This window comes from Camellia sinensis, chromosome 4, assembly GCF_055761805.1.
Source record: "Camellia sinensis isolate YWXY chromosome 4, ASM5576180v1, whole genome shotgun sequence".
Lineage (NCBI taxonomy): Eukaryota > Viridiplantae > Streptophyta > Magnoliopsida > Ericales > Theaceae > Camellia > Camellia sinensis.
In genome coordinates, this window is record NC_138964.1 from 147047042 (window position 1) to 147074812 (window position 27771).

The 27771-nt window shown below is 35.9% G+C and overlaps 2 protein-coding genes and 1 pseudogene across 3 annotated transcripts; 1 reads left to right on the forward strand and 2 right to left on the reverse strand.

The window, feature by feature from the left end:
- Nucleotides 1–910: 910 nt before the first annotated feature.
- Nucleotides 911–10294, reverse strand: LOC114318501 (aldehyde dehydrogenase family 2 member B4, mitochondrial). 2 transcript variants are annotated; one of them, XM_028265405.2, is made up of 11 exons: nt 9911–10294; nt 8435–8569; nt 8160–8302; nt 5932–6085; nt 5618–5847; nt 5016–5105; nt 4650–4823; nt 4430–4567; nt 3578–3715; nt 3393–3454; nt 911–1444 (listed from the first exon to the last, which is right to left on the reverse strand). In XM_028265405.2, the coding sequence occupies exons 1-11, from the start codon at nt 9999–10001 to the stop codon at nt 1171–1173; spliced, it is 1629 nt and encodes a 542-aa protein (XP_028121206.2). In that variant the 5' UTR covers nt 10002–10294; the 3' UTR covers nt 911–1170. The 2 variants fall into 2 exon arrangements, with proteins under 2 accessions (XP_028121206.2, XP_082722635.1); XM_082866509.1 differs by having other exon boundaries at nt 5016–5141; nt 9911–10234.
- Nucleotides 10295–13464: 3170 nt separating this feature from the next.
- Nucleotides 13465–15518, forward strand: LOC114318533 (presenilin-like protein At1g08700 pseudogene; annotated as a pseudogene).
- Nucleotides 15519–21054: 5536 nt separating this feature from the next.
- On the reverse strand, nt 21055–22300 carry LOC114318536 (uncharacterized). Its single transcript, XM_028265453.2, has 3 exons — nt 22235–22300; nt 21711–21864; nt 21055–21587 (listed from the first exon to the last, which is right to left on the reverse strand). Exons 1-3 carry the CDS (start codon nt 22298–22300, stop codon nt 21055–21057), a joined length of 753 nt encoding a protein of 250 aa, XP_028121254.2.
- Between the last annotated feature and the right edge of the window lie 5471 nt (nt 22301–27771).

The window sequence follows — 27771 nt, forward strand, 5'->3', positions numbered from 1 at the left end:
TCTAATATATACATTAACACTCTTGTCATCCAGATCGATTTCGTAGGTCGCAGATTCGAGAGATCTACCCCTAAATCCAAGAGATCCAGCTGTGGAGGAGGCCGTCATCGGAGGTCACGTGAAGGGTCTCACATTGAGGTACAGTCACACAAGAAGAGAGAGAGAGAGAGATAGAGATACAGATATAGATATATGTATACACACTGTATATAGCTTTAGGTCTCTGAATCGATTATGTGTTGTGGAAATGAATTTTGGACTATTTGTTTGAGTTTTTTAGGATTAAGATGAAATATGAACTGATTTGACTATTGTTTACATATGTATATATATTTGTGATAACAGGTTCTTGAGTTTTGCATAAGTTGAGGAAGATAAGTTGATCAACAGAAAAGTTTGTTTTCAATTTAAACATGGAAATTTGAACATATCATATTTTAAACAGATAAAGAGAAGTCTATAGATAGATTTTAAACAGATACAGAGAGAATTTTGAAAAGATAGGGAAAAAAATGAACAGATAAAGGAAAAAAATTCACCAGATAGAAATAAATTTAAACAAATATTTAAAAATTTTGAACAAATAAAAAAAAATTGAACGAATAGATATAAATTTAAATAGACAAATATAAATTTGAATATAAAATCAAACAGTTAAAAAAATTCAACAGATAAATTCAGAGGTAAAATTGAAAACAAAATGTCTTCCAAAACCAATAAAAGGATTTTTCATCAAATTATTTCACAAAAGGTGGACACATAAAAAATCTACAAGATCTAATACCTTATACCCTCCTTAAATTAAATTTATCACCAATTTCTTTATATTCTTTCCAAACACATTTTTTTTAAAACTATTCGTCAAACATATTAAACCATAAAATACAATACAAAAACAACACCAAACAAATCCTTAAATAAAGAAATTGATTGCATCTTCCAAAATTTTATCACATGGGAACATAATACATTACCGAAGCTCAACAGCAATGCATACACAATATGTGTGAAGTATTCAAGAACAAACAAGAGCATCATCATTTAATGTCTTCACAGTTTTATTCAAGGATGTTACCCTTCTCAAGGGCAATCCGAAACTGTACATGCCATACTGTTTTATTCAAAACACACAACGATAAGAGCAGAACACGGTGGCAATAGGAGAGAGATTTACAACCATGCCGGATTCTTCAAAGGAGTAACGACAGCCTTCACTTGCAAGTAGTTATGGAGGCTGTAGATACCCTTTTCCCTACCAATACCGCTCATCTTGTACCCACCAAAAGGAATTGCAGCGTCAAACACATCAAAGCAATTCACCCAAACAGTCCCAGCCCTCAGTGCCCGAGACAAGGTGTTAGCAGTATCCACGTTCTTAGTAAAAACTCCGGCTGCTAGACCATATCGTGTTGCATTTGCCCTCCTAATCACATCATGAAGGTCCCTGGAATAGAAGATGACATATGAGAAATGTTTTTGAAATTGCACTAAAACAATAACTTTTTTCTTTCCAATGATATTGTAATAAGTTTCACAAGTTGTGCACTTTTTTTTCTTTTTTTTGGCTTTGAAGTTGTTTTGTAGATTCTTAGCACTCATATATAAGTAGATGAGATGATCGACTTCCGCGAGTTCTAGTTCGGTCATACAGCATTCCTGCACTTCACCGGCCTTCTCCAGCCTCCTATCTCATACCCAATCCAAGAGAGCATCCTAGTGGGCCTGTTTGTTGGCGGTGAAGCAAGCAAATGTCTCATTTTGTTCATTGCGAGGTTAAGAAAGGGAGCCAATCCGCGGAGTAATTAGTCCCTATGAATTGGATATTTAATTTAGGTAATGCCAAGGTTGATTCACCGAATGGAAGGAAAAGGGTGCTAAAAGCCCCCGGTAAGGAGTTGCTGGCAGCTACGGCTGAAGCTGCTAAAGCAACGAAGCTAGCTGTCTACTAAGACAACTCCTCTGCCTTAATCCCCTCTTTTCTCCCCTAACAATCCATAGGGAAGCAAGCCAAGGGTTTGGATTTTAGAAGAGTCAGTGAAGGCAGCTTCTTCTAGATCCAGTCATGAAGCATACAATTGATCTGGAATTGGGCCAATTCGATTGATAGGTAGTCGCCTTTTCAGGTAATGGGCTAGAGGAAGCAAATTCCTCTGTCCACACGTGGACTGGACCGATTGAAAAGATTGGAAGGCTAGGTAAGGAAAACAGGTGTACTCTAAGAAGAACCCCCAGAGGTGAATTAGAGCCATTGAGTGCCATTAATACCCAATCAGTCCTTCCCTTAGCGATTTTCCTCAGTTGCAAAGAAGTGAAGCTACATTCTACAGGTAAAATCTATCTCTTCTCCTGCCTTACTCTAACCTTGAAGGAAAAGGAAGGAGAAACTACAGGAAACTCTTAGACGCAAGGCTGCCTCACTCATATCACTGTACTAAAGGCAATCACAAACAAGAAGAGGTGCGTCCTTAGTACACTCCAAGTACAGGAAGGACACTTTAGCTACATATTACTCCCAAAGGAAAGAAGAAAGATTCAATCTAATCTATTCTCTTCTTTCCTAGCTTCCCCAACCAGCTAGCTACTAGGAAAGAAGAGAGCTACTAGCAAGAGAGGGATAGATAGAAGGGCTTATAAGGCACTCCAAGGGATATAAACCTGCAAGAGCAAACTCCTAACCTCTTAGAAAAGATCCAATAGATAGCAGCTACCTAAGGCGCTTTTAAGCCCTTCACCAATCACGGTCTTTCATCGTAAGTCCTAGTACTATGTTATCCAAGCTTGACTAATAGAATAGGCAGGCCTTTTAGAGAGCAGTAGAATTTAGGGTTAGCTCTGCCTTTAAGTGATAGGGGGGTGAGGGGAACTGCACAGAAATGTAAGCTAATTATAGGATTTTGATTAGTGAACTCGACTTTGGTTGTTATTACAAAATTCTTATCCTCAAAAAGGGAGTTTCGACACACTTCCCCTTTTTTGGACGCGTTAATACAATTGTTAGACTCTATTTTTATGCAATGTCCAGATTCTTGACAAAGCAAGTGATGGGGAACGAGAAGGAATCAGATGAGATTAGGGATTTAATTTCATGCCATTTTCTTATTTATAATTTAATAGATTTTATTTTATTTTTATTAGGCTTCAATAATGGTAGTATTTATTTTTTGTCTTTTAATAGGTTTATTCAGACTGAGTTTTCAGTACTGAATTGAGTGAGTTTTCAATATTGAGATCAAAGAATTTAGGGTTTGTTCTATTTTCTTTTGATGTGCCCTTTCTTTGTTATTTATTTGTTTACAATTATTTTCTTTTGCCAGCCGTCCAATATTAGCAAGGGAAAAGGGAAAAAAATTGGAGATTCAATAACTAGTTATGCCAGAAGTCATGCAACTCACTTGAATTTCAAGATGGACTGCACTGGACCAAAGATTTCATCTTGTGCTATCAACATGTCATCCTAATTGATAAAAAAAAGTCCCGATATGTTACTTTCAAACATATATATAACATAGTTACCAACAAGAAATGAAAATTCACACATTTTTAACTAGAGAAAGTCAGAAGTCAGAACAGAAAATACCTGAACGTTGGAGAAAACAGTGGGCTGAATATAGAAGCCTTTGGAGCCTAGTCTTCCACCGCCACATTCAAGGGTTGCATTGCTTTCAATGCCAGATCTTATGTAACCGAGAACCTTCTGGAATTGCTTTGCGTCGATCTGAGATTTAAATAAGGTTCACAAACATCACTGACAGCCATAAGGACTTCAATAAAACTTTTAGTACATGAGAATAAAATGAAGAAGAATATAGTTGGACATCAGTTTTTTAAAATGCGTCACATTCATAACAAATTAGGACTGCAAATGCATATCTCACAAAAAACAATAGTGAACATGTATTTGAAATATATATTTCATTTCTTTTCTTCTTACTCATAAGACTTTCTCGTCAGGCAGCGCAATTGAAATTTGAATTAAAAATGGAGTTCACACGTAACATGGAAATTTGCAGGGTTATTTCCAGTGTTAAGGACAGAAAAAAGACAAAAATAAAAGAAAATTGCTGGGATGAGTGACATTTGTTTGAGCAGAAAACATGTTCTAAAAAATGTTTCCTGCATTTTTTTGTATTTGGTATGACAAATAACAAAAGTCAACAGAAAAGGTTGTCAGTGATAAACAGAAAAAATCTCATTTGGGAGCAAAATGTTTTTCACTAATGAAATACGAAAGTTGCTGCCCTATCACCACCACACCACCATCAAGACACAAACACAGACACTACAACAAATACAACCACTAGTACATTAGTTTCAAGATTACAACCAAACATGGGAAAACATTTTCTTCTAAAACAAACGGAGTGTGAGTTTTTGCCAATCAAGACATGGTAATGCCCCAAAGAGAGTGAGGGAAGAGACAGGTGAATACCTGAGGACCTTGTTCAACACCCTTCTTAAATGGATCACCGACTACACGTCTCAAAGCACGCGCCTTTGATTTCTCCAAGAACTCATCATAGACGCGTTCATGCACAAATGTACGAGAACCCGCACAGCAACATTGTCCCTGTAAAATAGATAAGCATTTGAAATCCATGCTTTAATTTCCTTCCAGAAGACCAACTTTGAGGTCAAATTATTGATCAAACCTGATTAAAGAACAGAGCAAAGTGTGCAAGCTCCACTGCCTTATCAACATCAGCGTCCTCGCATACAATGAAAGGAGATTTCCCTCCAAGCTCTAACGTCACTGACTTAAGATTGCTTCTTGCAGCTAATTCGAGTACAATCTTGCCCGTCGCAGTTGATCCTGTGAAAGCAAGCTGCAAAGGGCAACAAAAAGGCCAAACCAAAGAATGCATTGACATCAAAATTGTGTCGAGGAAAAGACTTAATTTCTTCGGAATGTGAAACATCCATCATTAAATTTAGATAATATGAAACATCATAGATGCGTACCCTTGTGTCTATCTTCACATTCTAAAGAAATTAGGAAGATAAGTGTTCTTAGATACCTTGTCCACATCCATGTGACTAGCAAGAGGAGCACCAGCGGTTGGACCATAGCCAGAAACTATATTTAGAACACCTGGTGGAAGGCCAGCCTGACACAAAGATCGCGCAATGAGAGAGAGAGAGAGCTGTAACATCGAAATGGTTCTCAAATTTAAAAATACACCCAGACAAAATTAAATAAATAAATAAAAATCATTCTTGTATCTTATTACAGTGCCTCATTCATCAATTAGAGATTTTTCACCCTATAAAAATTGTATGAAAATTTTAATTCAGTGCAATTCACTATCATGGCCCATAAGTTTTTGACATAAGTAGGCTATATGATTTTATTGTTCTCTGGAATTCTATGATTATTAACTCAATATGGAATGTCTGCACAATCCCAGTCAAAATCCCAGTTTGAATAACAAACACAACCTCTACAAGCTACTTACAAGATCCCACAGTACCCAAAAGACAGCGTTATCAAAGTTCATAAACAAGAAACACATAAAAACCATATTTTTTGCAGTGTTGAAATTTACGTTGAACAAATCCAAATGCAAAAAAGGAGGAAGACCGATAGCAAGAAATTAATCAGAAAACTATCATGACCTACCTCATGCAATAGCTTTGCTACATAAAGAGCAGTTAACGGCGTTTGCTCTGCGGTCTTTAGGACAATAGTATTACCACATGCAAGTGCAGGCCCAACTTTCCAAGCAAACATGACAAGCGGGAAGTTCCATGGAATAATCTGCCCTGCAACGCCAATTGGTTCGTGCAACGTCTGCACGTGGTATTGTCCATCGGCTGGGACTGTTAGACCATGAATTTTATCTGCCCAACCTGCAGTAGTGAAGGTCCGATTTTAGAAAACTCGAGAAAATGCATAACATAGACCACAGCTTTTGTTCATTTTAGTGCTCTTACCAGCATAATAGTGAAATAAACGAACGAACAATGGTAATTCAGATTTAGCAGCCTGTTCATAGGGCTTCCCATTGTTCCATGTCTCAAGAGCTGCAATCTCATCACTGTGCTTCTCAACCAAGTCAGCAAAACGCAGCAGTATCCGTGACCTCTCCTGAAACCCAAATTGACAAAAAAGGCATTCGTACAAACCTATGAAGCCTAGACACCTCTTTGTTGGTCATGTACAGGAATCTAACACATGTCGGGCATAGACACGCTCAGCACACATTGGAGGGAGTCGGACACGCTTGGGACACTTGGAATAGCATACCAAGATTGATGAATTTGATGAGAATAAATATTTGACATAGAATAAAAATATAATATTTAAAAATATGACATATAATAAATATATAAAATTATATGTTTGACAGGTGTCCCTAGCGTAGCGTGTCTTGCATTTTTCTAAATTTGTGTCCTAAGAAGTACAGACACTTCTACGAAGGTGACGTATCCGTGTCGTGTCCGTATCAGACATCGACACTCTTTAGATACTTTCCCGACACGTGTCCAACACTCTTCAAAGCATGTCTTATTTTTTAATATTTTTTAAAGACCTGGACACTCTTTGGACACTTTAAGAACACACGTGTATATCTCTTAAATACAAATGTCTATCGACTACACACATGTGAAACTAATTATAAATTTGAATAAAATAACTTAAGATACAATAATAAAATAAAAACCATATAAATTTATAGAGATTAGTGTCATATTATATTTTTTTTTATTATCTTTGAATGATATATTCATATATATCCAATATATAATAAATATATAAAATTATATATTTTATATGTGTCCCTTACGTATCGTGTCCTGCAGTTTTTGAAAATTAGTGTCGGCATGTCCATGCCGTGTTGCTTGTCCGTGTCCGTACTTCCACTACAAAAAAAAGTCACTTTTAGCTACTAAAATGTTGGTCGCCAATTTTCTGTTTTTGATCGCCAAAGCCATTCTGCGACAAAAAATTTTGGTCGCTACATTTGTCGCCAAAAACCTATCGGGGAAGGTTTTGCCGACTAAAAAGCCTTTGGTCGGCAAAAAGCTACTCTTTAGCGACCAAAATTTTGGTTGCCAATAGTCAATTATATTTCTTTAAAATCATACATTCACCGACCAATGTTTTAGTCGCCAATAGTCAAGGAATCGCCAACCAAAATCTTTAGTCGCCAAAAGCTACCAGACGGCGACCAACATTTTTAGTTGCCAAAAGCTTCATCCGTGAAAAAAAATAATTCATTGTTAAGCTTTGCATCTGCTCTTATAAAGACTCGAACCACTGACCTCCCACGGCATAAGCCTTATGCACCACACACTTCCTACTACGCCAGCGTAACACCACATGATTACAAATGTAATATATATTATTTATACATATGTAATATACATAATTATTTTTATTGACATAATTTATGTGAAAATAAATTAATTTAGTAGCAAAATAAAAATAAAAATTTAACTTTTAGTGACCAAAATAATTTTGGTCGGCAAAGAGACTTTCCTGCTAAAAAAGACCACTTTTCGCTACTAAATTTGTTTTTAGTAGCCAATTGTACACTTTTTGGCTACTAAATTTCTTTTAGTAGCCAAAAAACTTACTTTTGGCTACTAAAAAATGTTTTAGTCGGTAAAACCCACATAATTGGCGACCAAACTTAGAATTAGTCGCCAATTGTAGACTTTTTGGCTACTAAATTTTTTTTAGTCGGCAAAACTGTACTTTTGGCTACTAAAAATGTTTTAGTCGGTAAAACCCACATAATTGGCAACCAAAATTATAATTAGTCGGCAATTGTTGACTTTTTGGCTACTAAATTTTTTTTAGTCGGCGAAAACTATACTTTTGGCTACTAAAAATGTTTTGGTCGGTAAAACCCGTATAATTGGCGACCAAACGTATTTTTAGTCACCAATTGCGGACTTTTGGCTACTAAATTTGTTTAGTCGCCAAAAAGCTTCACAATTGGCTACTAATTCTTTTTTAGTCGCTGAAAGCTATACTTTCAGCGACCAAATTCTTTTTAGTCGGGAAATTTGGTCGCCGAATGTGTTTTTTCTTGTAGTGTTCTTAAGTGTGTTTATGTCGTGTCCATGTCCGTGTGTCTTAGATTCAAAGTAACTACAAAATTAAACTTGACTCATAGACAATATAAGGAGGGGGGAAATAAAAATTTTCTCACATAAGCAGTCATTCTCGGCCATGGTCCCTCGTCAAATGCCTTACGAGCAGCAGCTACAGCATGGTTTATATCTTCTGTTTCACCCTCAGCAACATGAGCAATTACTTCTCCTGTCCGAGGGTCCAAGGTTGGAAATGTTTTTCCTAAAACAAATACAACTTCTGACATCAATTCAATTGTATTCATAAATGATATACATGCATGGAACATTAAAAATCATATGGTAAATAATCCAATTTGAAAATTATAGCTTAAAATATCAGCAAAGAATTAACCAGATGCTGAATCCACAAATTGGCCATTGATTAGAAGCTGAGTATAATTTATTTGAACAGGTGGGGTGATCGGTTCCTCTATCACCGCAGCAGTACTAAACCTCTGTGTGACTCTTCCGAAGCCAGAGTTTTTGCCTGAAAATTTTATCTTATTATGAAGATCAATTGTTGTTGTACTACATTTAATAAAGAAACAACTAGGGAATATAAGATTGTAATAATTTTTGCATATTATAAAGAATAATTGCTAGAATAAATACAAAAATATCTTTTCAATTATTCTTATTTGTTATCGAAGAATAAAATATTGACATTGAAGTATTAAAATAATTTTTTCACTTTATCAAATAAATCTATCCACTAAAAGTAAATAAACTGATTATTAGCTCTTAAACTAATGACTGATTCCTAAAATATGATTTTTCACTATTTTTTGAGCTTATGCATAACATAATATTAAAAATTATAATTAAAAAAATTAATATATCCAATCTGTACCACTATTCTATCATTTCAATTTTTATCACATAGCCATATCCCTATAGTATCTATATCTGTATTCTTACCCATGTTTACGTAAAGAGAAAATTAGTGAGACATCCGCTACAACTTTGTGTAGTAGGAGAGAGATTCAAAATATTTTTTAATTAGCTAATGTCCTTCAACATTTTCACAAAAAAAAATTGGATTCAGAAAAATTTTGAGACCCGACTGGGAGAAATTTCTTAATAGCTGGATCTTCAAAAAAAAAAATTCCCCTTACATAAATGTGAATATACATATATGTATCGACACATCAAAAAATTTCAATCAGGTGAATTGGAATCACTTGATTCAATTTCTCAATCCCACAAACCCATTTTTAATTAAAATTCAATATATTTATTTATTATAATAATTTCCTTTTTTGGGTTTCATAAAAAATAAATAAATAAATGAAAAGAAGTCACACAAAAACTGTTTGAAAGAATTACTAAGCCCGGTATGGTTTTGCTCGTGGCCTAAAAAATCACAAAAAGATTAAAAAAATAATAATAATAATAATTTTTAAAAAATTAAAAAAAAAATTGAAAAACAATTTAAAAAGTCAAAAATCACAGAAAGATGAAAAAAAATTTGCCATTCTTAAGTCAAAAAATCAAAAAAATCAAATAAGAAAACTAAACTAAACAAAAAAAATTCAGGTTAAAAATTAACTAAAAAAATCATTGTCAAACGATCCTAAAAAAACAAAATTCAGAAAGTCACAGACGAAATCTGCAGATCACAAGATAAGATAATAAGATAAACAATTCAGACACAGATATACATGACCCATTAAAATCGATAGTCTAAGTGTGGATTGTGTATGTACAGCGAGCTAGAGAGAGAGAAAAAAAAAAACAGCTCCGAAGATTCAGGGATACAAGCATGCCTGTACACAAACATTTGGGTTTCTACATATGTGTGTGTGTGTATGAGGAGAGAGACAGAGACCTGGAGAGAGAAAGGAAGAAAGAGAAGGGGGACGAAGAGAGAGATAGCGAGAGAGCAAAAAGGAGATTCTGCGAGCTGCTGCTGCTGCCATGGATGTTGGTTTATCTATCTATGGATCTATCTATGGTGAATGTGTGATTGCCCACTTTCAGCAAAAAGCTTTTGCTCACACGTACGGATACGGATAACTCTCCCGCTTTGGGAGGACTATGCAGGTCGTACTAAAGGAAGAAAATTACTTATATATATATATATAGATTTTTTTTTTTTTTTTTAAGATCCAAGCAATGGATATGCAAATAGGCTACCCAACATATCAGTATTGCCACTTACAGCATATCCGCATGGAATTTCACTGCAGCTATGTCGGGGCCGAAACTTAGGCCCCGCATACTCTAGGTGATAAGAAGTATGTTTAAACCCAACAAGGGGCTATAGAAACTTGAATCCAAACCTTGAGCGAGAAATTTGAAGGTCTTATCTATTGAACCAACCCCCTATTGGTGTGTATATATATATATATAGATTGATACAGAACTAAAACTTCATTATAGTGAGAGTACATATATATATATATATATAAAATATAAATAATATATTTAAAAAAATTTAAATATCATAAAAGCAATTTCTAATATGATGAATAAATTTTTTTGATATAAAATAAAAAGAAAATTCAAGATGGAAGAAGAATTGCATATATATTTTTTAGGAAAATGTTCGAGACCTCCTTTTGGGGAGACCCCCACCACCCCAAAGTAATGTAGACCAATACTGTTTGTATTTTTTTTTTTCTTTCTCTTTCTTACTTGGACCAATCACAAGTGAATGGAAGTTGTGAGAGTGATATTTTGTGAGAGTCTGAATCATTACTGTATTTTTTATACTATGGGTCATTTTATATATAAAATAACACACACACACATATATATATATATTTAAAGTTTTCTGACAAATAATTATGTTCACATAAACAGGGAGCCATGACACCCCATTGTCTTTTCTTAATTCCGTCTCTAGATATAGATATAGGGGTGTAAGTGTGTTTGTAATGACGTACAAATAAAAAGTTATGAAGGGGTCGTTTGACAATGACTTTTTTGGTTGGCTCTTTGAATTTTTTAACCTTTTTTAACCTGAGATTTTTTTGTTTGTTTGATTTTTTGTTTGACTTTTTTAATTTTTTGACTTTGAAATGACAATTTTTTTTTCTCCTTTTATGATTTTTATCCTTTTATAATTTTTTGACTTTTTTTTAGTCCTTTCATGATTTTTTTAGCCCCAAAAAGAAAACTAAAGGAGCACCAAGTGTAAGTATCACTCTCATCTATACATTTTCCCTTGTAATATAAGTAGATTATATATATATTATAAGATTTACTTAAAGGAAAATTTATTTATAAATCTTATTAGGGAAACTTTTGCTACATATGGTCTCACAAAAAAATTTATATTTCCATAAGTCCTGTGTGAAGTTTGTTGACACATTTGACACCTACATAAACGTAACGTGACATGACACCTACATAAACGTAACGTAACGTGTCACGTTACGTTTCGCAAACTTGCTCGGTTTTTGATTTTTTTAATTGAATGTGAAAATGTTACTTTCTATAGTAACATTTAATTTCCTATATAGCAAATTGAATGTTATCACGTTTCGCAAACTTACTAGGAAATTGAATGTTACCATAGATTAAGTTTGCGAAACGTAACGTGACACCTACATAAACGTAACGTGACGTGACACCTACATAAACGTAACGTAACGTGTCACCTACATAAACGTAACGTAACGTGTCATGTTACATTTCGCAAACTTACTAGGTTTTCGTTTTTTTTAATTGAATGTGGAAATGTTACTTTCTATGGTAACATTCAATTTCCTATATATGGTCAACTCATAGGATTTTATGGAATACATTCCTATCTAAATAGGACTTGAGACTCTATAAGAAATTATACAGGACTTAACCTAGCATAAGTGTCTGAAAAATGACTTATAAATAAGTCTCTCTTACTTAAAATATGAATATTATAGTTTTGAAAATTATATTTCGTTCTTTTAAAGTTTTTTAATTTTATAATAAATTATTTATTTTATTAATAAATTAATTAACAGTTTGAATAATATTAAAAATGTATTTCAGTTAATAATTCAGATAATTATATTATTGTATAAAAAATAATTAAAAAATTTATTTTTTCAGTTAATTTTGTTAAATAAATTTTTTTAACAAAAGGATATTTGTAATTTTTTTACCCTTGTATATATGATCGTAGGTGTTTGGGATTATTTTTTGAGTGACTTTTTTTGTTAGTTTATTTTTATTTTAGTGAATTTTTTTAAAAACTTTTTAAGAAGTTGTAGATTTTCAGATTTTATTCATGAACCAAATTAAGATCTTTAAAAAAAAATTAGATAAAGACAAAAATAAGTAAAACAAAATGACTTTTTTGGGTTGTTTGGGTTATTTTATTTTATTTTTAGAATTGTTCAACAACAAAAAAAAAAGATTTATCTACACAAGACAACCCAAAAAAATTTTAAAAAAATTAGACATAATTTTGAAAAAAAATTACTAAAGAAAAATTAAAAATTTATCTAAAAGTTCCATCTCAGTATCTTTCATACTCATAAATCCTTTTTTTTTTTTTCCCCTTATGATCACACAAGTCTTATTGTTTTCAAAAGGTTTTCCATAAGATCCTTTTGAATTTATTTTATACCATGTTAAGACTTTTTTACCATTTCTCAAATGTAATACTGTAATGTGACAGGTATAATATGACATTGGGAAAAAAAATTCTCAGTGTATTTTCTTTTCAAATGTAACACTTTAATATAGCTAGTATAATGTGACATTTGGTACATCTAGAAGGTTTGCTAAAAAGCTCGCCTTGTTTGGGAAGACCCGGTTTGGCCAAAAAGTTAAAAAGTTATCAAAAAATTCAAAAAGCCAACAACTCATACCAAAAAGTCAAAGATTCTCTTTTCTCTATACTTTTTGCACATCTTTTCGTAAAAAGTCAAAAAATCATCCCAAACATACTAGTTTTTGTTAGCTCATATTTTAGCCAAATAGTCAAAAAATTACTAAATTAGCATGTTCCCAAACGGGACCTAGTATATTTTTTTTAAAATGTAACACTTCAACAAACAAAAACTCATATGGATCACAAATCCAAGATATGTGATTTATTGGTCAATTTTCCGTTCCCAAATAAAGAACTTAAAATCTATTTGTGCAAAAAATTAAAGGATAAATTACATTTACCTCTCTTGAGATTTTTAACAAATACAGGGACCTCCCCTGTAGTTTGAATAATTACAATAACCTCCCTTACTTTACGTGACAATATCAAGATTCTCTCTTCTGTTGACTTTCGTTTATTTGTTTCATAGAAAAAGCTAATGTCATCAAAGCCAAACACTACAATATCCATAATACCCTCAAGTGTCCTCGACCATCTATGTTCGGAACTGTGTATTTTCTAAGAAAATTGTGGGTAGTTTCTTTGACTTCATTTTGTGACTACTAATTCCATTACCATCTCTCTCTCTCTCTCTTTCTCTTAAATCTTCAAAAATGTCTCCTAAATTGCCCTTTCTCTCCTCCCTTTCCACCTCCAATCCCTAACACTCACCCTCTGAAACCCTCACATCACCCATTCGACTAAATTTCCCAACCAAAAACCCTCAAATGGACAGAAGCATTCTCGAATCCAACGGATTCGAAATCATCGAAGTCATGGCCCCCGTCTCAATCTACATGCTCTTAGTCGTCCTCCTAGTCTACTCCCTCTCTTCCTCCTTCTCCTCCTCCTCCGCCGCCGCACCCATCCGCACCGCTGCCAATTTGGTCTACTTCGAAACCCCCTCCGACTCTACCACCCAGAAACTCAAAGGTGCTCTCCTCAACGCCCTCGTCTTCGTCATCATCATCTCCATCCTCACTTTCCTAATCGTCCTCCTCTATTGCTACAAGTTCACCAATTTCCTTAAGAACCATACTCGTTTCTCTGCCTTCTTCGTCCTTGCCACAATGGGCTACTCAATCTTCCTCTTCATCATCCAACATTTCTCAATCCTAATCGATTTCATCACATGTTTCGTCTTACTTTTCAATTTCACTGTTGTGGGTGTTCTCTCTGTGTTCTCTCGTGCTGTACCCATTTTCTTGAAACAAGGGTTTATGGTTGCTTTGGAGATTATTGTGGCAACTTGGTTTACCAATTTGCCTGAATGGACCACTTGGGTTTTGTTAATTGCACTTGCTTTGTAAGATTTGGTTGCAGTTTTGGCTCCTGGAGGGCTTTTGAAGATCTTGGTCAAATTGGCTTTGAGCCAGGACGGGAAGCTTCCAGCATTGGTGTACGAGGCTCGGCCAACTGTGGTTGGTGGGTTTTCCGATTCTAGTTTGGTGGAGCTTTAAGTGGTGCCTAGGAACAATGAGAGTGATTTAGATAATTCAGATTACACTGCTGTTGCAATTCGAAAGCAGAGTGAAGTTAGGATTGGGGTATGAGATGAGATGACAGAGAAGAAAAAATTAAAATTAAAAACAAAGTTAAATACTATAATCAAAGGTTATTTTTGTCTTTTCATGCTCAAATAAAAGGGTAATATGGTCATTTTGTATACAAAAGTAACATCGTTTATGTATAATTGGAGAGCCTCTATTTGCACACACCACTTCCCCTCTCTTCACACACTTAATGACATTTTTTTTATTACATTTTTATCCTAAAATAAAATTACCAAAACATCCCTTTCTTCTCCAACCAAAACCCCTTTCTTCTTCAACCAAAACCCTAACCCTAACCCTAACCCTAATACCCAATACAGAGCCTCCCCTCCGATCATCTCCTTCCTCCCTCCGTCGCCTCCCTCTGTCGCCTCCTTCCAGCCTCCCTCTTCTCGAATCGAAGCCCCACGCCACCCCATCGTTCGTCGCTCACTCACCCTCCCCACCACCCCCGTAACCCCTCACTTCGGAACACAACACCGTCGCCGCCGCAGCTCCCACCCCTTTGCGACTCTCAGTTCTGCACACCCACAGAGAGAGAGAGGAGAACCTAAATCTGGTTCGACTATTAACCTCCGAAACCCCATTTTCGCGACTGAAAAAGAGAGAGAGAGAGAGAGAGGGGATGAGGTGGGGGTCGCGGTAGTGTCGCCGGTGGTGGAGTAAGGGGTGGGGATGGCGACGAGAAGTGAAAGGGAACGGTGGTGCTGCATCGCCGCCGGCGATCGCCGGCGAGGTGGTCGTTGGTGTGTGGATTGGGAGGGTTGGAAAGTTGTGTGTATGAGGATATAATTGGAATAAAAATGTGTGTAATAAGTAAATTTTATTTATTTATTTTTTTAAGGTGTGTGAACTGAGAAGGATGTGTAAAAAGTAGAATTGGTGTGTTCAAATAGAAACTCCCGTATAATTGACGAATTAGGGGAATCTGTACAATGTCAGGTAAAGTATGGGTGATTACTGTAATTATTGAAACTACAGGAGAGGTCCCTATATTTGTCAGAAACCTCAAGAGAGGTGAGTGTAATTTACCCAAAATTAAAATATGTAATGGAGATGTGGAGAATTTATTTGGATCATATATTGATTTTTTAAATAATTCTTTTGGGTAAAATTTTTATATTTGTTCTATGTATTATTAAATTTTATTTTTAAGATTTGATTGGCGATTGGCTGGAAACACTTTGATGACCAAAGTCATTTTTAAGAGAGAGAGAGAAAGTGTCCGTATCTTTTCTTCCAAAGATGGAGCTTTAAGTTTTCATGTGAGCAATTTGGTTGATCTGGACTTATCATATTAATTCAACTAGATTGGTTTGGGGGGAGGTTTATGTAATTTTCACCTCTTTCAATTATTGTGAAAAGCCATCATATAATTTGTGAGAAACATATTGGAGTTTGGTGAATTCACATCAAAAATAGGTTGGCGTAGCTTCCTTGGTTTGATAAAGATAACTACTACTCACCTCTAGACATGTGATGGGTTAGGTGTGAGATCAATTCACCCTCTTTTTTTTAAATTTTTTTTATCTTTAATAATAATAAAAATTTGATTGTGTCAAATTTTTTTTGGGCCCATCTAACGTAGAAGGATTTAAAAAGTAAATTTAAGAGGAAAAAAAAAAAGAAAAAAAAAAAGCCCAATTGACTTCTTTTTTCCATTGTTTTAGAACAAATTACAACTCAATGTAATTTTTTGAAAATAATTTTAAATCAGTGATAAATTTTATAAAAATTAATAATTATATTTATAAACTTTTTGGTATGTAATATTTTGTGAAAAAATCACCAGATTGTAAATTCTCAATTTTTTATTTTTATTTTTATTTTTGACGTCTGTGACCCATAATGGGATGGAAACACATGAAGAAAACCCTACTTCACTCCAATCCAAGGAATAGACTTCCATTTCATTATAGAATTGTTCCAGCAAATATACCAAGTCAGCTATGAAGAAAATCCATTTCTTTTGAACAAACCCAAATTTTAATTTTTATTGTGGCTAGCAATTCAACAAGTGTGGATATTAGGGGTGAGCAATGGATATATCGATCCGCTTAAACAAATCGAACCGATCGATCCGCCGCATTTTAGACGGATGCATGATGACGAGTGGACGGTTGTGGATTGATTTTTTCTAATTCGCCTAGTTTTAGACAGATGACGGATTTGAGATTCATTTGGCTGCAACCGAACCGCCAAACCATGAGCACCTCTAATAATTGTAAAACTTTATGTTTTAATTTATTTAGATATTCTGTTTATGTTTTCAATTGAAAAAAGAGTTTAAATATTCTATTGAAAAAGAGTTTTCAATTTGAATATATTTTTTGAATTGAAAGAAATAAATATATTATTTATCTATATTTGTTAGTTTTTAAATCTAACTCTAAAAATAATAAATAAAAAAGATGATATATGCTGGTTGGTTTTTGTTTTCGAAAAACGATATAGATGTAACAATACAGAAGTATACAATTTCTACTATTGCTCTGTTCATGGTTTTGGTTATTTGAATTATCTTTATATTTTAAGAATCACATATTATAATACTTTATGTGGATGAAGCATGTTGTGATTGTAATATGTGGATGAGGCATACAGTGATTGTAATGCATTTTTAAGTCATTGACTGTAGTACTTTCTTCTTTTTTCTTTTTGAAGTGCACAAGTTGAATTATATTAAAAATTTATAAAATTTTAAACCGCCAAACCGATTCGCATTCATCTGCCAATCCGCTCAATCTACATCCGCTAGATTATCGGATGGATGCAGATTGATTTTCTCTAATCCGCTAATCTGATGGAAAGATGACGAATTGAAGATTTCGTAACCACAACCGACCCACAACACCCCTACTAGATGCAATCATGATATGGCTGATCCCTAAATATTAGCCTAAGAGCAACCTCATCAAACTTGGTAGATAGCTTCTCTAGCTAAACTGGCAAGATGAACTACAAAAAACTAGGCGCATCAACCTTGCTACAAGTGCGCCAAAATTTGAGGATATTGCAGTAGCTCGTCACAACAAACGAGCTACTGTTCATCGTTATTCTTTTTTTTTTTTCCCGCCAAACTCTACCCTCTTCCTCTTCTGCGCCAAAACTACATAGCGGCAACCACTCCACAACATTTGCTTTCACCATATCTGAAACTCAGGTTCTCTCTCTCTCTCCCTCTCTCTCTCTCTCTCTCTCTCTCTCTCTCTTTGTGTTGTACTCTAGATTTGGATTAGATTGGATGAATTAGGGTTTGTAATTTTATTTGAGAACCATCAATGGCTCTTTGATTGAATTAAGTTGTTTGAACATCTTTGAAAATTTGCATGCACAAAATTCTTGTATCACAACTGTTTGATAAATTGCCTCAATGATAGTGAATGCATATATATGTTGATATTTTAAAGCTTAGATTACTTGTATATTTTTAAAATCTTTAAAATTGGGTAAAGAAAATTTTTATCATACTGAGAAAGAACATATATAGTTGGTGAGCTTTATGGTTTTTTTTTATACACATTGTATACAACTATGATATAATTTTAAAATTTTTGTTGAGTAATTAGTGCATAAAATTAATTTGCCCCATTGCCTACCACTATTTAGTTAAAAGTGATCAAATGTGAAATGTATTGTTGATTGTTCATGTCATTGAATCTAACTCTCAGAGAGAGGATAGATAAAGGTGAATTACTATGAGAACAAGTAGAAAAAATAAAGGGGAAGTTTGTTCAAGTTAGACAACAAATTAAGCCAAAACCAAATGTTTAGCCCTTTATGTTTGTTACCTTCTATATATCTAATTAAGGCATTGAAACTTTTCTGTTGTCTGAAATCTGAGGCATATAAAGCTAATGTTCTTGATGTGCATAGACAAATGAAATTAAGAGAAAGATAAAATCCTCTCGTGTAAAAGGGGCAAGAAATGGTCATCCCCAGCTTTTTTTTAGTTATAATTAAGTCATCCTACCTCTGCCTATTGTTTAATCTTTAACTCCACTTTTTGGTCTCTATTTTGTTTAAGTGGAATAGAAAGGAAGTAGTGCTTTAAGATTTTAATCTTTCTCAACATACCATTTTAAAGTATAACAATATGGATAAGGTTTAGAAGGTGTGAAGTGTAGTGAATTTGCTAGTTTTCTAATGGATGCTTTGCTGTTATGATGTGGAGTATCACTGATTTCCTGCACAATCTAGAGGGCATTTTCTGGCTTGCTGGGAGTTGGCTGTGTTGGTGCCTTACCAACACTTCTTTTCCAACCTTGTTTGCAGTTTTTGCTAGCATTTGATTGGGTAGTTGCTTCACTCTGATGGGATGTTAGCTTAACTACCTATGATGCTTCCTTATATTAAGCTTTTGTTATGTAATTTTGTCTACATAATAAAATCTTCCTTTTGCCTTTCAAAAAAGAAAAAAATTCAAATTTTAGTAAACAATTATCAAAACGCTCCTTCAAGCTCAACCCCTTATTCAAACTTATATCAACTTGAGTTTTACTCAAAGGGAGACTCAAATTCTTCACTCAAATTCATATCAAATTTAATTTTTGTAACAAAAAGAGGTTGTTAACTCCTCTTATTTAATCCAACGAAAACTTAAAACATGTGCTCTTTTCCCCAAATTTGAGTTAAGGGTTGGAGGTGGTCTTAATAGGCTTCATTGAATTGATTTTATTTTATACGAAAGTGCTAACTTACTGTCTTGTTGGGATGGATTCAATCTGAAATTTTTCACTCTATCTTGAACGATGGATTCATTCTGATTTAATTCACTCTATCTTGTAGGATGGATTCAAGTAGAGACCCCTTCTTTACCAATCTTTTACAAGAGGGCTCCAACCTTGACAACCAATTCATGAAGTCTCAATATCTAAACCAAGTTAGTCAAGGTACTGGTCAAGAATCTCAGTTTTCAACCAAAAAAGAATCTGCTACGAAAAAGTCACGCAATGGCAACTTTTCTAAAGAAGAAGACAATTTGCTTATATCAGCTTGGCTTAATACTAGCTTGGATGCAGTGCATGGAAATGAGCAAAAAAGTAAGACATTTTGGAGGAGAGTTGGGGAGTACTTCCACGAGCACAAAACATTTATTAGTGAACGTACTGATAATTCTTTGATGAACCGGTGGTCAATCATTCAACTTGGAACCAATAAGTTTTGTGGGTACTTTGCTCAAATTGAATCAATGCGTAAAAGCGGTGTGAATGAGCAAGACAAGGTATCAATTACATAGATATTTAAACATTTACCATTCAATATATTTTAAAATTTTGATATATATATATATATATATATATTCCAGATTGGCAAGGCAAAACTTTTGTACCAGGAGGTTCATAACACCTCATTTCCATTCAAACATTGTTGGAATGTGTTGAGGCATCAACCAAAATGGTTTGAGACGTACCAAAAGAAAAATCCAAAATGGAGTCGAAATTCCACATCTTCACCTTCAACACCAGAGTCAGTCAATCTAGAGGAAAATGAGATCTCACGAGATACACATATACAATTGGAGAGACCAATTGGCAAGAAGAAAGAAAAAGAAAGGCTGAAAAAATTGAAGAGCCAAGATACTACAAGTTCTCCAATTGTAGACTTGCTAATTGGCATGAAAGAAGAGAAAAAGAAAGGAACTGAGAAAAAACTTGAAATGCTTGAGAAATCATATATTATTCATGTTGAAAAAGCTGAATTGGAGAAATTGAAGGAAAAAAAAGAGAATCATAATGATGGATACGAGTGGGATGTCCCCAATGCAACAAGAGTAGTATTATCAGCGTCAAATGGAAATCATTGAGAGTCGAAGAAACAGCAACATTTCCAAGTAATTTATGAAACTGTTATGTTTTTTGTAACTTTTGACTGTTAGTTTGGTAGATTTTGTTTGGATGAAATAGTTGGATCCTTTTGTGCTATATGGTTTCATGATGTAGAAACAAGGGTTCTTTTTTGTGACTTTTGACTAAAGTAAGGTTTATGTATATTTTGTAACTTTTGCTTATATAATACATTGGCATTTTGTAAGCTCTACTTGTTGGAGTTTGGTGCTACAAAGATTATTTTATTTCAGAATGAAACTAAACTGAACTGCTATTTTTTGGGTTGTTTTTACTGCTATTTCGGATACTTTTGTTGCTATTTTTGCTGTTGTTTCGGAGCTATTTTGCTATTGTTTCGAGGCTATTTTACTGCTATTTCGGAGCTGCTTTGCAGTTGTTTTTTGTGCTGAATTTGGGGCTGTTTTGTGACTTTTTTGTGCTGAATTTGAGACTGTTTTGTGGTTATTTTTGTGCTGAATTTGGGCTTCATTTTCACCTCCAAAAACCACAAAATAATAGGATGAATTAATATGGATAATTTATAACATTTTGATCAAATGAATTCATCAAACAAAATCAAAAACATAATATAAATAAAATCATCAAAATCAATATGTCTAACACATGACTTTCCCAAAAATCAACTTACAAGCTACAGCAGTTCAAAAAAAAAAAAAAAAAAAAAAAACTTACAAGCTACATCAAAGGTTGTAATTATGAGAACCAACCTAGTGTTTAGGTCAATTCTCATTAATTCCAGATTGGCTATAGATTTGCCTATTCCAACCTAAGATTGGCTATAGATTTGCCACAAGTGCTCAACCAAATCTGATTGGAGTCGAGAATGAGTTTCTCTATCTCTTATGTGACGATGTTGTTGAATAAATTCCATGATATCAGGTGTACATTCAAGTGACAATTGTGCATGGGGGATTTTATCGATTTGTTCATAATCAATGTTTTGCTCTCCTCCGTCATCTCTTTCATCCTCAATGATCATGTTGTGTAGTATTATACAAGCCTTCATAATATCTTTAAGAGTCTGAAGATCCCATGGTCGTGCAGGTCCACGCACAATTGCAAAACGTGCTTGAAGCACTCCAAATGCACGTTCTACATCTTTTCTATACGCCTTTGGGGCCTCAGCAAAATGTTTATTCTTTTTTCCTTGTGGACAAGGAAATGTTTTAACAAAAGTTGCCCATTGTGGATATATACCATTAGCAAGGTAGTATCCCATGGTATATTCATTTCCATTAATGGTGTAATTAACTGGAGGAGCACGCCCTCGAGCAAGCTCAGTAAATACGGAAGACCGTTCTAAAACATTGATATCATTATTAGACCCAGGTAACCCAAAAAATGCATGTCATATCCAAAGATCATATGATGCTACTGCTTCCAAAATAATTGTTGGCTCATGTTCATGGCCAGTATACATACCTTTCCATGCAGTTGGGCAATTCTTCCAGGTCCAGTGCATACAATCAATGCTCCTTAACATCCCAGGAAAACCACGACTTTCGCCAACAGCTAGAAGTTTAGCAATGTCGTCGTTGTTCGGTGACCTCAAGTACTCATTAGAAAAAATTGTAACCTTTGACAAATTTCTTTAGGTTTTTCATTGCAGTACTTTCTCCGATCCTCAAGTATTCATCCATAAAATCAGTTGTTACTCCATAAGTAAGCATTCTAAGAGTTGCAGTTATTTTTTGAAGAGAAGACAAACCGAGCACTCCAGCACCATTTCTTTTCTGAACAAAAAATGGTTCATAAGCTTCTACTTCAGATTGAATGCGGAGAAAAAGAGAACGATTCATTCGAAACCTTCTCCGAAATAATTTGGGAGGATATACTAGTGGATCAGCAAAATAGTCAAGAAAAAGCCTTTGATGGCCTTGCAAAGGATTATGCCAAACGAACTCCCATCGTTTACGAGCAACATGTCATGACTTTGATGAACACACGACTTCCATAGAAGCTATTGTAACTATCTCCAACTCATCATCGGAGTCGGAGTCATAAAGAATCATGTCTAGAAAATGAAGATCCATATATAAAAAATTAATGAGAATAGAATGAAAGAAAAATATTTCATTTAGATTGTGAGAATTAGAGAACATATGCTATTGTTTATAATAGAAGAATATGACCGGTTGAAAAATGTAACGCCCTCAAAATAAACCCATAAATCATTCAACAATAACATGCTTAGACATAAGGAAATAAAACATAAATATATTTCATTAGAGTAATCATTACAAAACGTATTACATGTTGACAACAAAAGTAAATGCCCTATGGGCTTACAACTTTCCAAGTCAACACTTTGTACAAAAAGAGAGTACTAACTCTATACAAAGAAAGCCCTTGGCTTGATATACATGTAATACATCAAGAGAAAACAAAACAACAGAAACAGTCTGTCTGCCTCTAGCCTCCCAAGCTATGTCCTTGGAGGTGGCATGCTACCTGTACCTGAAAATGATGTCCCATAAAGGGTGAGCCACAGCCCAGTAGAAATATACTAAACCAACTATAAATAATGACTAAATTAATAGCATTCAATAGATGGTCCACACTTGTATTTCAACGTATGTCGTATTACAGTTTCACGACAGTCATGCCCATGGCACACTTCAGTTTCCATTTCTTATTCAACTTTGAGTTTGAAAACAAGGCTTAGAACCTAGCCAAATGACTTAATGAGATTAAGACTCATCTTTAAAACACTTTCGAAATTCATAATGGATACATATTTTGGTGCTGTATCAATAACACATAGAAACACACTTCTATACTTCACAATTGATAACGATATACATTTTAGTGCTATAACAAATCAATTCAAACACTTCCGTAATCCACACTTGATACACGTTGTAGTGCTGTATCAATGTCACACAAAATCCGATTTGGAGGTCCATCCCCTATCTTCTCCTAAACCGTGGAATACATCCTCTATCTCCTCCCACACACAACGTATATAAACAGAGATTATATACATAATCAATCAATACATAAAGTTAATGTATTATTCCAACCGCTATACTCGATAGCATACTCAATCAATTAGCTTTAGTTTACCTAATCATCATGCATTGTCTACAACAATCAAGACTATCTTCCACCAATAGCCCAAAGCAGTTATTTCTAAACAGAAAATAAATGCACCAAATGGATAAAATATCAACATTTCAACTAGGTGAGTGATAAATGATCCAACTACACCCTTTAATCTCATACGATCCCAATTTCAACATTTTCAATTCAACTTCTCATTTCTCAAAATTAATTTCGCAAATTAATTCATCAATGTAATTAGGGCATTTCCCATAATTAACAAAACAACCCTAAGGTTCCATTTCTATCAATAACCCAACATTTATCTCATTTCCCCATGCTAAACATGCATATAGGTTTATATAAGTAAAACCCCTTCTTTTGTGAAATTACATAAAGGCCCAAACTTTCTCAAAATTACCCAATAACCCCCAACATATCAAAATGCTAAAATTTAAAGACAAAGCTCATAAAGAGGAGTAGGATATCCCTACCTCGAAGTTAGAGCTCAAACGGGAAAGTTAAAGAAAACCAAAATGCTCCAAACTCCAAGATCCACGGATCAAAACGAAGCCCTCGACGATTCACGCACTTTTTACAAAGGCCGAAGGGAAAGGGGACACTCTAACTAGATCAAACCCTAGAGAGAAGGGAGATCCTAGAGAGAGAGGCTCTCAAAAACAATTTTGGGAAAGTAAGAGAGAGAAAGGAAATGTAAAAAGTGATTTAAAATTACCCAGCGGATGACTCATATACGTATGACCCGCTCGAGCAGAGAATAGAACGCTCAAGCGTCAAGCACAAAAATCTGGACCCACTCGAGCGCAAGAAGGCCCGCTCGAGCTCCAAGAAACAAAAGTAAAACACATCCGCTCGAGCGCGAAGAACAAGTCCGTTCGAGCGTAGATTTTCATCTCCCATAACTTTTACAGACAAAGTACTACCCGCTCGAGCGCCAAGATACCCGCTCGAGCGTGAAAAATACACCTGCAGAAGTTTTGCAGGGACATGAGATACTGGGAGTGTGTAAATCCCGCTCGAGTGCAAGAAGGCCCGCTCGAGCGGAAAACCAAAAACCAAACTCCGCTCAAGCGCAGAATGATCCGCTCGAGCGTAACACCAAAAACCTGGGCAACTACACTTGAGACCAAAACTCAACCTACCTGTTCAGAACACGCCCAACACATCCTATAACTCAAACACAAGGTACGAAAGGATGTAAACAAGATATAAACGACTGTTAACATCCACGGAACCAAGTCCGGATCACTGTATAACAAGGGGTAAAACTCAGAATCGCTATAACCTTCCCCCCTTAAAGAATTTCGTCCTCGAAATTAAATACAAGTTTTTCAAAAACAAGATTTTCTCAATTCCCAACATTATTATAATGTGAAATTTAACAACTAGACCCCTTTACCGGTCATTTCATCTCTTTTCAAGAGGCAATTTACAACATTTTCCACAACATGCATTATAGATATGCATTCCCTGAAATTTCACAAATTTCGATACCACACTCCACAATTCTATATCATATTCAATATTCATGATACATTCTGATTTCTACAATACATTCAACATATGCAATGTTTACATTAAACTTCCATTTTAAGGCAAGTTCCAAAACATAATTCCATAAACCAAAACATATACCATGTTTTACAACTTAAGCCATATATAATGCTCTTAAAGTTCAACAATATTACAAAAATTCAATACATGATTATACATCAACAAACAAGTCCGGATAATTCTCACGGACATTCGCCTCACGTTCCCAAGTGGCTTCCTCCACTCTGTGATGCTTCCACAAAACCTTTACCAAGGGAATGGTCTTGCCTCGCAAGACTTGATCCCGCCTATCCAAGACCCAAATCGGTCTCTCCTCATACGAGGCATCCTTATCTACCTTTAAGTCGGTCCAATCCAATACATACGATGGATCCGGCTCATACTTCCGAAGCATACTCACATGAAACACGTCATGCACTCCGGACAACTGTGGTGGCAAAGCCAAACGATAAGCAACCTCCCCAATCGTCTCAAGGATCTCAAAGGGACCAATAAACCGAGAAGATAACTTCTCACTTTTCCCAAACCTCATCAAACCTCGCCTAGGTGTTATTTTTAGAAAAACATGATCACCCGTCTCAAAAGCTAAAGGCCTCCTCCTACGGTCAGCATAACTCTTTTGACGACTCTGGGCTGTAACAAGCCTCCTACGGATAAGCTCGACTTTCTCCGTCGTTTCTCTCACCAGCTCCGAGCCTAACAAAGGTGCATCACCCACCTCGGCCCAACATACTGGAGACCTACAAGGTCGGCCATACAAGGCCTCAAACGGTGCCATACCGATACTAGACTGAAAGCTGTTGTTGTAGGCAAACTCCACCAAGGGCAAGTGTCTCTCCCACGTCCCACTAAAGTCAAGGACATAACCTCGAAACATATCCTCAAGGATCTGAATAGTACGCTCGGACTGCCCATCAGTCTGAGGATGATAAGCCGTGCTAAAGGTCAACATAGTGCCCAAGGCACTCTGCAAACTCTGCCACAACCTCACAGTAAAACGAGGGTCTCTATCTGAGACGATCATCACTGGGACCCCGTGCAACCTCACTATGTCCCGAATATACAAGTCGGCAAGATGATCTACCGAATCTCTCACGCGCATAGAGATAAAGTGCGTCGACTTAGTCAACCAGTCTACAATCACCCAAATAGCATCACTACCCCGCTGAGTCCTCGGAAGACCTACAACGAAGTCCATAGTGACATGCTCTCACTTCCACTCGGCAATATGCAAGGGTTGCAACAAACCCGCTGGCCTTTGATGCTCGGCCTTCACTTGCTGACAAGTAAAGTACTTAGACACGAAGACCGCCACATCCTTTTTCATACCCCACCACCAAAACTAGCGACCCAAATCCCGATAAATCTTAGTGCCTCCCGGATGCACCGCAAGGCGTGAATGACGAAACTCTTGGAGTACCTCCTCTCGGCAAGACTCCGACACAAACAAACGATCTCGGTATCTCACGCTCTGGTCGGGATACACCGTCAAACCCTTCTCAACCTTCCCACTGGAAATCTTCTCTCGAAAAGACTCTACCTCAAGGTCACCTCCCTGTGCCTCTAACACTCGAGTCACAAGCGTAGGCTGTGCAACAACCGAAAACAAGGCCGCAGCCTCAACGGATTCGCCCAAAAGCAAATCAAACTCGCCAAGTGCACCCAACATCTCCCACTCCCAGATGGCTATACAAGCTACATCACTAATGGATTTCCTGCTAAGGGCATCGGCCACTACATTGGCCTTCCCCGGATGATAGTGCAACTCAAAGTCGTAGTCCTCAATGAACTCCATCCACCTTCTCTGCCTCAAGTTCAAGTCTCTCTGTGTAAACAAGTACTTCAAACTCTTATGATCCGAGAACACCTCGAACCTCTCCCCATAAAGGTAGTGCCTCCAGATCTTTAAGGTAAAGATCACAGCTGCTAGTTCCAAGTCATGTGTAGGGTAATTTTTCTCATGTATTTTTAACTAACGTGAGCCATAGGCCACCACTTTCCCTTCCTGCATTAACACAAAACCCAAACCTTCTCGTGAGGCATCACAATAAACTGCATAACCCAAACCTCTCTCCAGAATAATCAAAATCGGAGCGGTGGTCAATCTAACTTTCAGCTCTTGGAACGACTTTTCACAAGTCTCACTCCATACAAACTTGACCCCTTTCCGCGTCAATCTAGTCAACGGCGAAGCTAGCCTGGAGAAATCCTTCACAAATCGGCGGTAATACCCAGCTAATCCCAGAAAACTGCGGATCTCAAACACACTCTTAGGCTGTGTCCAATCTTGCACTGCCTCAATCTTGGATGTATCAACAGACACCCCTTCTCCGGAAACCACATGGCCTAAGAACTTGACTTCCCCTAGCCGGAACTCACACTTCCCAAACTTGGCATACAGCCTATGGGCTCTAAGCAATTCAAGCACCACTCTCAAGTGTTCCTCGTGCTCCTCCTCAGAAGGCGAATAAATCAGAATGTCGTCCACGAAAACGACCACAAAGCGATCTAAGAATTCCCGAAAGATCCGGTTCATCAAGTCCATAAAGACTGCTGGTGCATTGGTGAGCCCAAACGGCATCACCAGAAACTCATAGTGGCCATACCGCGTACGGAATGCCGTCTTCGGGATATCCTCCTCCCTGACCCTCAACTGGTGGTAACCCGATCTCAAGTTTATGTTAGAGAAACAATGGGACCCCTTCAACTGGTCAAACAGATCATCTATACGGGGCATAGGGTACTTATTCTTGACCGCAGTCCAATTCAACTTCCGGTAGTCGATACATGGTCTCAAGGCACCATCTTTCTTTTTAGCAAAGAGGGCCGGTGCTCCTCACGGCGAAACACTAGGGCGAATGAAGCC

What these genes read in the sequence shown, in the direction of transcription:
- LOC114318536 (XM_028265453.2), bottom strand. Translation starts at nt 22,300, where the DNA reads ATGATTCTTTATGACTCCGACTCCGATGATGAGTTGGAGATAGTTACA. An exon ending in CAATAGCTTCTATGGAAGTC is followed by an intron (nt 21,865 to 22,234) that starts GTGTGTTCATCA and finishes AATTTGTCAAAG; the next exon opens with GTTACAATTTTTTCTAATGA. An exon ending in TTGCCCAACTGCATGGAAAG is followed by an intron (nt 21,588 to 21,710) that starts GTATGTATACTG and finishes TCAATGTTTTAG; the next exon opens with AACGGTCTTCCGTATTTACT.
- LOC114318501 (XM_082866509.1), bottom strand. Translation starts at nt 10,001, where the DNA reads ATGGCAGCAGCAGCAGCTCGCAGAATCTCCTTTTTGCTCTCTCGCTAT. An exon ending in GGCCGAGAATGACTGCTTAT is followed by an intron (nt 6,086 to 8,159) that starts GTGAGAAAATTT and finishes TTTGGGTTTCAG; the next exon opens with GAGAGGTCACGGATACTGCT. An exon ending in GTCACATGGATGTGGACAAG is followed by an intron (nt 4,824 to 5,015) that starts GTATCTAAGAAC and finishes TGCCCTTTGCAG; the next exon opens with CTTGCTTTCACAGGATCAAC.